This window comes from Humulus lupulus, chromosome 2 (assembly GCF_963169125.1).
Source record: "Humulus lupulus chromosome 2, drHumLupu1.1, whole genome shotgun sequence".
NCBI lineage: Eukaryota > Viridiplantae > Streptophyta > Magnoliopsida > Rosales > Cannabaceae > Humulus > Humulus lupulus.
In genome coordinates this window covers 37,737,376-37,750,257 of record NC_084794.1, presented here as the reverse complement: position 1 = coordinate 37,750,257, position 12,882 = coordinate 37,737,376, and the positions used below count along the sequence as shown (strand labels likewise).

At 32.7% G+C, this 12,882-nt stretch overlaps 1 protein-coding gene across 1 annotated transcript; it reads left to right on the top strand.

Moving 5' to 3' along the window:
- The first annotated feature begins 779 nt into the window (after nt 1-779).
- Nucleotides 780-2,388, top strand: LOC133817676 (transcription factor MYB102). Its single transcript, XM_062250255.1, has 3 exons — nt 780-1,032; nt 1,139-1,268; nt 1,387-2,388. The coding sequence occupies exons 1-3, from the start codon at nt 900-902 to the stop codon at nt 2,252-2,254; spliced, it is 1,131 nt and encodes a 376-aa protein (XP_062106239.1). The 5' UTR covers nt 780-899; the 3' UTR covers nt 2,255-2,388.
- Nucleotides 2,389-12,882: the final 10,494 nt, after the last annotated feature.

The window sequence follows — 12,882 nt, the reverse complement described above, 5'->3', positions numbered from 1 at the left end:
TATTTTTGATACTATAAATTATTCTGAATTTAAAAAATAAAAAGAAAATTATCCATTTTTTTTTTCAGTTGAAATGGTAATAGCTAGTAATTATAGTATGAAATTGGATAGTTTAACTACCTGACATGTAAATGACCATGTGTGCATCTCGCATTAAGGCATGCATAATCATGTGAACTAATTATATTTATATTTGTTCATATGAACCGAATATATAATTAAGCAAATCCCACTATACATTATTATTCTAAAGAAAAATTGCATTAGGTTTAGTACGTGTCAGAAACGTATTTCCTTTTAAAAGAACATGTATTTTAAATTAATAAGCCCGTACAAAATCAATGTAGGTTGTCGACAAACCACAGATCCTGTCCCAACGTAATACACATATATATAAATCAATAAATATTAACTAAATTACCATATATATATATATTAAAAAAATAGATTGATATGGATAGATATCGCTAGCGTTTTTGTCAAGCTATGATTGAAGTCAAATAGTATTAGGAGGCCAGAAAACAATCGACGCGACAAATATTTTCCACGATACTAAATTGATCGTCCTCTTATAAGCTAAAATAAAGGCCAATAGAAGCTAATTATGTAACATACACACTACATCCCAAAACCAAAAGAAAAAGTACATATCATGAAAGTACACGTGGCATGGGCCGGCACCAAATCTCTTTGACTTCAAATTATATGTCAAGGTTGAGATTTTCTTGGTATAAATATGATGGTCACCTCATCCTTTAGAGCAAGAAACCAACACTTTCTCCACCTTTATTTAGAAAATCACAAGCAGTACCTCCTTATCTCTTCATACTGATTATACAGTGTCCTAGCTAGCTTCTTCCTTATCAGGATCGATCACCACCAAAGACGAAAAACACAATATGGGAAGAGCTCCTTGCTGTGACAAAAATGGTCTCAAGAAAGGTCCATGGACCCCTGAAGAAGATCTCAATCTTATCAACTATATTCAGAAGAATGGACCAGGAAACTGGCGAAACCTCCCAAAGAATGCTGGTATGTTTTTTTGTTTTTTTTATTATTATTATTATAGATGTTTATCTTACTTTAATTCTTTTAAATTTCATATACATTAATCGTGTTTTTTATCATAATATTATAGGGCTTCAGAGATGTGGGAAAAGTTGCCGCCTCCGATGGACAAATTATTTGAGACCTGACATTAAGAGAGGAAGATTCTCATTTGAAGAAGAAGAGACTATAATCCAACTACACAGCGTCTTGGGAAACAAGTATGTTCATGTCCAATTAATTAATCTTATTATAATTTCCTTTTTATTATTATATGTACGTATCATCATTTTTTGGACCGACCGGCCCTCTAATAATTATATTTTAAAACAATATTAGGTGGTCAGCTATAGCTGCTCGTTTGCCAGGAAGGACTGACAATGAAATCAAGAATTACTGGAATACCCACATAAGAAAAAGGTTGCTTAGAAGTGGAATTGATCCAGTGACTCATGCCCCTCGTCTTGATTTTTTAGACCTGTCTTCCATTCTTGCTAACTCATCATCTTTCTGTAACCCCTCACTTCTAAATCTCACAAGCCTTTTGGGTACTCAAGCCCTTTTCAATCCAGAACTCCTAAGGCTAGCCTCGACCCTTTTATCACTTAATAATAAGCAAGATCAAAGTATCAACCCCGAGTTGTTTAATCCCCAAAATCTCCAAGAAAATCAGCTTTTTTCTAATGCTCAAATTCCACAATTGGTACAACCCAATCATCATCATCATCATGATCAATTCATTCAAACTGCTCCAATCCCACAAGGCTTTCCTATGCAAACTCCAAATGTTGACCATGATCATCAATCAAACATGCCTAAACTCATCTCATCATCTCGTCCAATTTCGAGCCAAGAAAATACCATTAGTACTGGTTTGAGTGAAAGTGGTGTGCATGTTTCCCAACCAAACTGTGTGGATTGCAGCTCTAATAACAGTGATATTCCAAGCCTTAATATTGCTGATTTTCCTGAAAGTTCATACTTCCAAAACTTGTTGGATTGTTATAGTGATGACAAGGGTTTTGGCTTTGATTCCGTTATGTCAACGCCGTCATCATCAAGCCCCACTCCATTGAACTCATCATCCACTAATACGGGCAATATCAACAGTACTAGCAGCACTGAGGACGAGAGAGAAATTAGCTACTGCAGCAACTTGTTAAAGTTTGAAATCCCAGAGAGTTTGGACATCAATGATTTCTTGTAAATTAATATATATGATCATAGAGAAATTAATAAAATACATGTAGCTAGACTGCTATATCTTGTATCATGATATAGATCAGCTAGAGTTTCTAGTTTTTCTGCTTTTCTTTATTCGATGAGTTTTGTTGATACACATTTGTCTTATTTGGTTTTTTTTTCTTCCCTAGTTTTGTTTCGTGTGTACGTAGTTGAAGTTGATGAAATTCTTTTCTTTTTTTTAATTCATATTATATGTATTTATATTTTCTTCACACAAATATATATAGTTACTTTATTTAATATTTATCCATACATATGTCCACAAAATTTGAGACAAGCTATATTTATAGCTACTAATTAAGTGCAAATGATCAGGATAAAATCCATTCAAGAATATTGATTTTTGTTCAAAATAAAAAATAATAACAATAAAAAGTAATGTAACAAAAGATAATGGATCCACTCATCCACGGTGAAACTCGTATTTTTTAGTACAGAAAACAAAAAACTTTTTAAACCAGCGAGATATATATTACATTCACCAATGCCATTACAATTTTATTTACACACAGAATTTTACTGTACGAAATTAAAAGAATTCAAACTTCACTTTCTCTCTATTGTCAGCGCCAGCTACCTTTTCTCTCTTTTCTTTTAAAAGTTTCTTGATTTGTCTCTCTTTTCTATACTCAAAAATGGTATCACTGCCAGCGTTAATTCTTCCACGAGCGATAATTCTTCAAAGTGATCATTTTAATATATGAAAGTTATATATTTTTTTTGCCATGAGATAACTAAAATAAAAATCTACCTTTTAATTTATTTATTGTTTATTAACAAACAAATAACCAAATTTAAAAACAAAATTTAATATACCTACTAATTTCCTGAGTTACTATAAAATAACATATGATATTCTAATATAAATTTATTTTATAGAACAATTTTGATATGTTTCTAAAAAAAAAACTTATAAGAAAACCAAATGGTATCTTAAACATCATAGAATCAGTCACATTACCAACAAAATTAATTAAACTAACTTTGCTAATAAGTTATATGGTATATTCTTATACTTTATTGTGACTCATTAGTTTCTTATATATGTTTAAAAGTAACGTAAATGTTGCTATAAAAAAAAACACAGAATAGTATCTTTAAACAACAAGACAATACAATATAACCTAAAAATAAAATCATAGTTTTAAAGGTAATCAAAATAGGTAACCAAAATAAACCCCAAGGGGTAGCTCAAGTGGTAAGGGCGGACTTGAGGATCTTACCCATCCCAGGTTCGATTCCCCACGAGCGACTACAAACCTTCTTGGGGCCACTGGGGCAGTCTCCGGTTGAAAGCGCCAGGGTCTCGAGGGATTAGTGGGGGTGGGGCCCCTGATACCCTCGGTTACCAAAAAAAAAAAAAAAAAATAGGTCACCAAAATACATATGAGATAATGTTATCTTAAAGTGAAGTCCAAAAAAAAAAAACTGTTTATGAAAAGGTAACCAATTGGTATCATATTAGCATCATATCATACCAAAATGTAGATTTTTAAACCCAGAAAAAAGGAAAAAAAATTGGGAAGCAAGATTTTCTTATATTTTTTTTTCAATTCTGGTAGTAAATATTTTGGATTTTGGTATATGGTGCTGACGTGACACCGGTATTTGTGTAAATAATTTGATTGAATGTATTTTTGTAAATATTTTGGATTTTAGATATATAAATGTAAACTTTCCTTGCTTTTTATATATATGGAATTAACTAACTTTGATGGCTAATTATTAGTGCAACTGTACTGATACAAGATCAAAGATCAGTACACACATGTGAGTTGTGTATATTTATTTATGTATATACATATTAACATGCACGGATGAAATATTATATTTGAAGAATTATATGTAATATATTGTTGAAACAAGTTGAACAGGAACGAAATTTATCAAACATTTGTTACTTTGTATTACACTGCTCTTATGATGATTTTTGCAGAGGTCGAAAAAGGTTGTCCGAGCATTATTTTTTTTTATTATTGATCAATAAAAAGTTATCCTTTTATTTATTTCTTTGTTTTTCTTTGAGGAAGAGAAAAACAAAATTGTCACTGATTGTAGTGTCGTTGATAAAGTTGAATTTAAAAAGGTGCAAAATTTAATTTGGTAATGCTACGAAAGGAAAATATATTTTAAAGCCAGTTTTTCGATGTAATTTGTGTTCTTCTTTCTTGATTATTAGAGACGTTAACATAAGATGAATAAGCACGTGTATGATTCCAGAAGTAATAAAATCTTGTCTTTTTTTTTTTATTTGTTCTCACCATTTGTGGTGACTCTTATCCTATGTGTGTATATAAATACACTTTATATTTCTCAACCTTTCCTCATATTCAGTCGTTCATTAACCACAAGTACATCGATCTGGACTCAAAAGTTCTAAATATTTTTTTAAATATCCAAAAAAAAAAGATCGTAAAAGTGATTTCTTGTCTTTATATGCCTTTTATCAACTTAGCTATTTATTAAAATCAACATTTCTGATCAATAAATATATATAAACGTGAGATAATGCAACTTTATCATGAGATATCTCTTTATATATATTCTTAACTGTGGAAATATATATATAAATATTTATATTATTAAATTTAGGCAGTCCTTTGCACAATTTCTTTTTTCCCACCGTCCCTTGTTGTTAATTTGTTTTTATATGATCAGATAAGAGATAATTAAGGTGTAGCTCAAGAAAAAAAGATGCATATAGCTAGAAAAACAGTACTACAATTTATGCAACACTATGATCATTTCTTGTTGAACTTATTTCAAATAAAGGGGCTTCGTTTGGACTAATACCGTGGGGAAAGAGAGAAAGTCATTCGCTTATATTAAAGTTTCTTCCAATCATGCATGGAAAGAAAAATATATTAATGATTGTATTATACGCGTTTCGCACATATAATAATTGAAACATTAATTGATTAGAAAACAAAGAAAAAACATTCACTTAAGTATACCTTAATTTGCCGCATATATAAATATTTATACCGCTCCAAGAGGAAAAGGAAGAACGAAATATTCCATTTCAACTTGATTTTGCTATGATTTTTCACATGATAATAATTTTATTTTATTTTTTGGTCGGGCACATGTTAATTATTATTTGCAAATTAAAGGACTTATGCACATTTTGCCATCTATAAAAATGACCTCTATTTTGTAGCTTACCAGCTACCAAATGGACAAAGTTGAAATAATAACCTATTTTATGATAATTTCATTAAGCAATGCGTGTCAATTTTTGTGTGGCATTGCAATATGTAGGTGGTCTTGAACAAGAACTCAATGACAATTATAGTATACCATATCACAAAAAAAAATTAAAAAAGGAAAATATTCCAAATAATGAAATCGATGATGAGTTTACCTTGATGAAGACGGTGGCACTAGCATCACTGTCTAATAATAATAATAAAATAATTAATTACACTACAAGGACGGGCCTATACCAAAAACATTTATCGTGGATACATCCTAGAAAGTCATCGTTAGAACTTTTACCAACAATGTATTGTCAGTACAACTTCATCGTCAGAAGACACCTTTTACCGACAACAACAATATTGTTGTCGGTATAGCTACTGCCAATAACAGATGTTGTCGCTATAGGCTTTTCATTTCATTGGTAAAAGTTCGCCAAATTTCCTTATCTGGGAGGCCTATACCGACTACATACTACTACAAAAAGGTTTTTTAGGACTAGTATTGCGAGTCCTAAAATTTTTTTTAGCGCGAGTCCTCTATTTGAAAGCCTTAAAAATTGAAGTTTTTAGGAAAGAACTAAAAATTCTGGTTGAGTGTTTTTAAATAATTTTTTAGGACTCGCTTTGCATGCCCTTAAAAGTAATTTTTTTTTAAAAAAAAATGCAGCTATAATTTTCATTTTGATTTAGAAAAAATATATCCCTTTGAGTGTCCAAAATGTATTATATATGTTAGATTTCTAAAATTTCAAAAGAAAATACAACAAAATAATTTTTTATTAATTACTCAAAAATATAATTTCAATATTTAGTCTACTCGGCTTACAAAATCATATTACATGATAGTTTATACTACAATCAAATTCTATCATCACTAAATATTAAACAAGAAATGTATACACTACAAGAATTTCAAGTATTAGCGGTGGGGAACTCCGCCGCTAATAAGGTACCAATCCGCCGCTAATAAGTATTAGCGGCGGGACTCTGCCGCTAATACACCGCGCCTAAAACTTTGTCGCTAATAATGATTATTAGCGGCGGACTGACACACTTGCCGCTAATAATCATTTATTAGCGGCGGACATTAGCGGAGGAGCCTCGCCGCTAATAGCTATGTCCGAGGCATTATTATTAGCCGCGGGGTCCACTGCTAATATTGTTTTTATAATTTTTTAAAAATTAAATTTTAAATAAATTAATAAATTAATATTTATTAAATTTAATTATTTTTATAAATAATTTATAATATAATTTAACAAAAATAAACATTTAATTAATTTAAACATAACTAACATTAAAATTAATATAAATAGTTTTAATATTTATCAACCTAGTAAATATCACTATTGTCATTAAAAATAAATAAAGTATTAATTCAGTCCAAATATATAAACTAGTAACTAAATAAAGTCATTAAGATTAATATTGAAATTGTCCTCATCTTCAACATTTTGGTTTGGCTGTGAGGACGACGGTTGTGACGGTGGCGGTGGCGGTGGCTGTGGCGGTGAGGGTGACAGCTGTGGCTGCGGCGGTGAAGGAATATAAGGTGGTTGTGATTATCGTCCGAGTGTGAGGTCCCCAAACAGATCTCGAGGCTGTGGCTGTGGCTGTGGCTGCGACCCGCCTCCAACCTCCCAATATCTAACATTAGGTGGCGGAGGCTGCATCGATCCTCCTGGAAAATCGGTAAAACTAAAATATAGTGGAGGAGACTGAGAAGAGGGTCCAAAAGTGTATTGGTTTTGATACTGAGGAGGTTGTTGCGACGACACATGTGGCAGATGTTGGGGGTTTTATGCCCTAATTAAAACCCAAATTCTTTGTAATCTCATTTTATTATCAATAAAAGAATAGAAATCATTTTTTTGACTTGGTCAATCACTTTGCTCACATGTTTTATTTTCATGATTATTTGTTTAATATAAACTTATATTAAATCCTGAGCATATAGCTAATCTTATTTATAGTGACGTAATCACAGTGGAATATAAATATGATTATATGTCCAAAATAAGTTAGTCCTAAGATTAGTCAGTGCACCGGATTTACACTGACTTGCCAATCTACGATATGATCTACTTACACATTACAGTGTTATGTTCTTTCCAGAACATTGGCAAAGTAGATAAGATCGGATGTATTTGTTACATCGGACATGACCAATATTGACAGTTGATAAGATAAGTAAACATACCGTTATTATCTATTCTAGTCATATCATATAGTTGATCATAGGTCAATTCAATCTCAATTCTGAGTGGTTAGTATTCTAACTGATTGTATTATTTGAGATCTTTGACTTGTTCGTTACCAGCTTACCCTACGGACTAGCCCATACTTACATCTTGGGAACTCGGTAGTATAATTGAGTGGGAGTGTTAATCATAGATATGAACATCTATAGCTTCTGATGAAGAAGTGAAACGATGGTTTCCTTTTAGTTTGGTTCAAGGTGATAAATGATAGAGATCTCATTTCAGTAATTAAATTAGTTTACTAAAATATCATTTACAAGGAACTAAGTGTTTTAAGGATAAAATACAATGAGGGGTAAAACGGTATTTTAGTCCTATCTCATTGTAGACCGTCTATAGAGGATTGAGTGACAATTATGGTTGTAACAATGGATAATTAATAGCGTATCTATATTTGTTATAGAGCGTTCTATGAATTCAAGAGTGCAATTCCGAGTCTATAGTGGAGTCACGAGGAATTAATAAGTTAGTAAATTTATTTGTTAGATTTATGATAACTTATTGGAGCTTGATTTCATAGGTCCATGGTCCCCATTGTACCTTGGATAAAATCATCTAGATAGTCTCAATTAATTGATTTAATTATCAATTAGAATTATCAAAGTTGACTAGGTCAATTTTGGATAGTTTCACAGAGTTGTGTAATTTTGAGAAGAAAAGAGAAATTATGGCAGATTTATTAATTAAGATAAATTGGTATCTAAATTAATAAATAAATTTAAATCAAGGTTCAAATTATAAATAATTAATTTGATAAAGGATTTAAATAATTATTTAATTAATTAAATCAATAGAAAATAATACATGCCTTGATTTTAAGTCCAATGGGCTTATAATCAAATGGGAAATTTCACGGGCCTATAGCCCATGATAATTTCGACCTAGGGCTTCAAAATGACTGTTATTTTATTGATTTTTTAATTAAATTAAATGGCCTAATTGAGTCTATAAAAGGAGTGCTTAGAGAGAAGATTTCAGAGACGGCAGATAAGTCACAAGTCATATTTTCTGATAGTTTTATATTCTCTCTAAATACAAGTCCTTTTCTAAGCCACTTTGTTATTTTCTCTTCTTCTCTCTATATCTATCTCATGTGTTGAGAATTGCCCACACTAGTCTAGGTGGTTCTAAGGATACATTGGAAGATCGTGAAGAAAATAGAAGATCGGTTCAGTTTCTTGATAATACTCTGCGACAGAAAGGATACAAGAGTTAGAGAAACTGAAGGAAGGACTCTTAATTCCCCTGCGTATACTGTAAGTATTATACTATTTGTTTCTCTTTGAATTCAATTTAGAAACATGTTTTAGGATATCTTGTATTAATTTGTTTAATATTAGATATACATGCAAATAAATAAAGATTCTGTATAAGCTAATCCAACAGCGGATACATTGGGTGAGGCTTGTACAGCTGCTGTGGCGGATACTGTGAAGGAGGCTGGAACTGCTGCTGTGAAGGAGGCTGATACTGCTGCTGTGAAGGAGGCTGGTGCTGCTGTTGTGGCGGTGTATGAAGGTCAGGATTGGCAGTGTTACTTTGAGAAGACGAACCACCTTCGGATTGTGGTGGCAAATGCCTATGCAGAAAACTGTCAAACATTGGGTCATACAGTTTACTAGGATGCACAGTCGTCGAAGTCTCAAATGTCTCACGAATTGCCTTCATCATCAAAGCCATAACTCTCATATCTTCATTAAGCGCAGCAGCAGTATTTGCTTGGGACTGACTTTGATCTGTAGAGCTAGAGGATGTCTTTTTTGCCTTCCCTTTCGCCCTATAACCCACTCCTCTTTGGTAGTCAGATCTCTCCCCGAGTACTTTACTTAGTATCTCGTATTGATCGACCGTGGACGAATCAATGCCAGATACATTTAGAGATGCCTCACTCTGCTGTTGAATTTGCCTCTCAAGTTGTGTCCTCTGAACCTCTGTCGCCATTTTTTCCTGTATAAAGATAACATTATAAACAAAAATTAGAAACATTATAAACATTAGAAACAAGAAAACAATACTATTCACTTACATAATCTTGTTGAGCTGCCTCATTGACAAAAGATTTTGTCGATTTTCTCATATGAGCATCCCTCCAAGTATCAACAACATGCGCATCCGGGTTCTCCTATACAAATGTAAACAAAATGTTTCAGAATGTGTTATTTTATAAAATTAAATTAACATCTTCACTTACATCTTGGTGACGCTTAGCTGCCAACGACTTTGTGCCTTGTGTTGTTACATACTTCATTTGTCTTCTGTTTGCTTGATTTTTAGCGGAACGAGCCAAACATCTTTCGCTCAAAAACATTTCACAAATAAGCTGCCAAGCCTCCTTAGTGCAATGGTCAGGTGGCTTAGAGAGGACATTCTCCAAATCTTCTGGTCCAGCATAATGATTTTTGAAGTGTCTATGTCTATAGTTCTTTCTCTCGCGATATCTTTCCCCCATCTCCTTGTTGAGAGTTGCCAGAACTGACTCACGTTGTGGATGACCGTTTATATTATAGTAATACTGCATTAAGAAAAAAAATATTAGATAACTTTGTAAATAATGGAATTAAATAATGAAAAGTACAAGATTTGTAATTTTTTTACCCTCATACGATCAAGCACTTGATCCTTAAACTGTTGAGGTACATCAGCAAAATCCAAATAATGACCCGGACACAAAATGGAAACTAGAGTGCCCAACATGCGAATAAAAGCTTGATCCTCCTGCCCAACCACTTTGTTGGTCACAGGATCAAGCTCTAGATCCAATGGTTTCCCAGCTTTTTTCCTTCATTCTTCAATAACATTATTACTAGCAGGGCCACGACCTTTTCTTCTCATCGGCGGGGCTTTTAAATTTATTAACAATAATCAGTATTAGTATTGATGTTATATTTACCTAACAATATAATTTCTAAAAATAATTTTGATATGCAATATTTAACCTGACTCGCAAGATGATGGTACCCTAGAAGGATCTGGCGGGTCTTGACCCCCACCATCTCCGTCGTGATAAGTAGTTATATCAGCTGACATTATACTTCAGTTTAAAATTTATTAGTTAGTAATTAGCATTAAAATAGAAGTATATCACATTGAATTCATAATAATAATAATTACAAAAAAAAAACTTTATTATATTGAAATATATAGTTCTGTTACACAAATAGAAAAAACTAAACAGAGTAATCACTATCATTTCCATCAGTAATCGGAGATACATTTTCATCTTCACAAAGCTCAAATATCTTATATTATAATTACAAAAAAACCTTCATTATATTTAAATACATAGTTCTGTTACACAAATAGAAAAAACTAAACAGAGTAATCATTATCATTTCCATCAGTAATCGGAGACACATTTTCATCTTCACAAAGCTCAACAACCAATTCATCTTCTGCATCTGCAACGTCCTCATGTTCTGACATATCAGTTTCGCCGTCACCATCTTCATCAGCTCCAACATATGCAGCAGGTTGATCAGATTGCATAATCAACTCTCCGAGGTCCACAGTCAACACAAAATTTGATGAACTTGTTTCATGTACAACATCAATAACATCATTAACCTCATCAGAATTGTCCTTAATGTCCCAAATCTGTCGATGATTCACATCTTCTACAACTCTCCAATCACGACCTCTAAGTAAATCATCGAGATAAAAAACTTGCTTAGCTTGAGTAGCAAGTATGTACGGCTCATCTTTGTACCATTCACCAGTGAGGTTTATACTGGTGATATTATTTTGAATGATTGTTTTCTTCATTCTTGGATTTGTATTAACCCATTTGCACCGAAATAATGCCATTGAATATGCACCAGTGAAAGAAAGTATCACTACTTCTTCAAGCGTGCCGTAATAATTAAAACCTTCTGTTCCAGCAACAGACCCTCCACTATTCTGTGTGGTGTGCTTTTTGTCTCAATCGTGTGCAATAAATCGAACACCATTGACTATACAACCTTGGCAAAAGGTTGACAAATGATCTGACCCAGATGCTAAAGCTAACAGTTCATCACCATTTTCCAAAGACCCAGGCTTGTGCAAGTCATATATCTAAATACATAGAATGATATTAGATTCACAAAATATATCATTAATAAAATCACTGTTCAAAGTTCAAAGCTACCTTTTTATGAAACCATGAACGAAAATTTTTCCTATGCAAACGATCATGATCACCATCTGGGTATTTTTGTTTAATCTCTTGTAGGTGTTTATTGTTAATTAGAATAGTGTTACGATTCTTGATAACAAAAAACTGATAATAACCACAGATGTTCTAATTTATAAGAGAATAAACTTACTCTAAATAAGGCTCAATTTAAGGAGAATTCTCAAGTATGAACCACTCAGCTATTTCACGAGTATTATGATCGAGAGTCTTCAAAGTTCCCTTTGTGAGTGGACGACATTGAGATTGGAAAACTGCAAGACTTCATGGGATATAAGTTGCATCTTCATTTCGATCAAGACGGTTAAATCTTGTTTCAATGTCTTTGAAATACATTGAACAAAAGGTCAAAGCCTCATCTGCAACATAGCCTTTGGCGATCGACCCTTCAGGGCGAGCTTTATTTCCCACATAATTTTTAATTTTTTCATGTACCTTTCAAAAGGATACATCCACCTCATAAATACCGGGCCACCCAATATTGCTTCTCCTGGCAAATGTAATACCAAATGAATCATTATGTCAAAAAAAGCTGGAGGAAAAATCAACTCCATCTTGCACAATATCTTAATAAGATCATTTTGTGCTTCCTCCATGTCTTTAACATTTAAAGTCCTCGAACATATTTGCCTGAAGAAATTGCACAATTCTGCAATAGTGGTCGATATAGATTTTGGAAGAAACTTGCGAACACCGAGAGAAAGTAATCATTGCATTATCACATGACAATCGTGTGACTTCAACCCAAGAATATTTGTATCATTCTCGGACACTTTCTTCTTCAAATTTGAACAAAAGCCATCTGGAAATCTAACTCCTTTTATAAATTGACAAAACTGTCACCTCTGTGCCGGAGCTAACACATAAGGAGCGTGCGGCTTCATCGGCTTCCCATTCTCATCTTCATAAATCCACAATGATTCTCTCACACTCATATTTTTCAAATCATGTCTGGCAT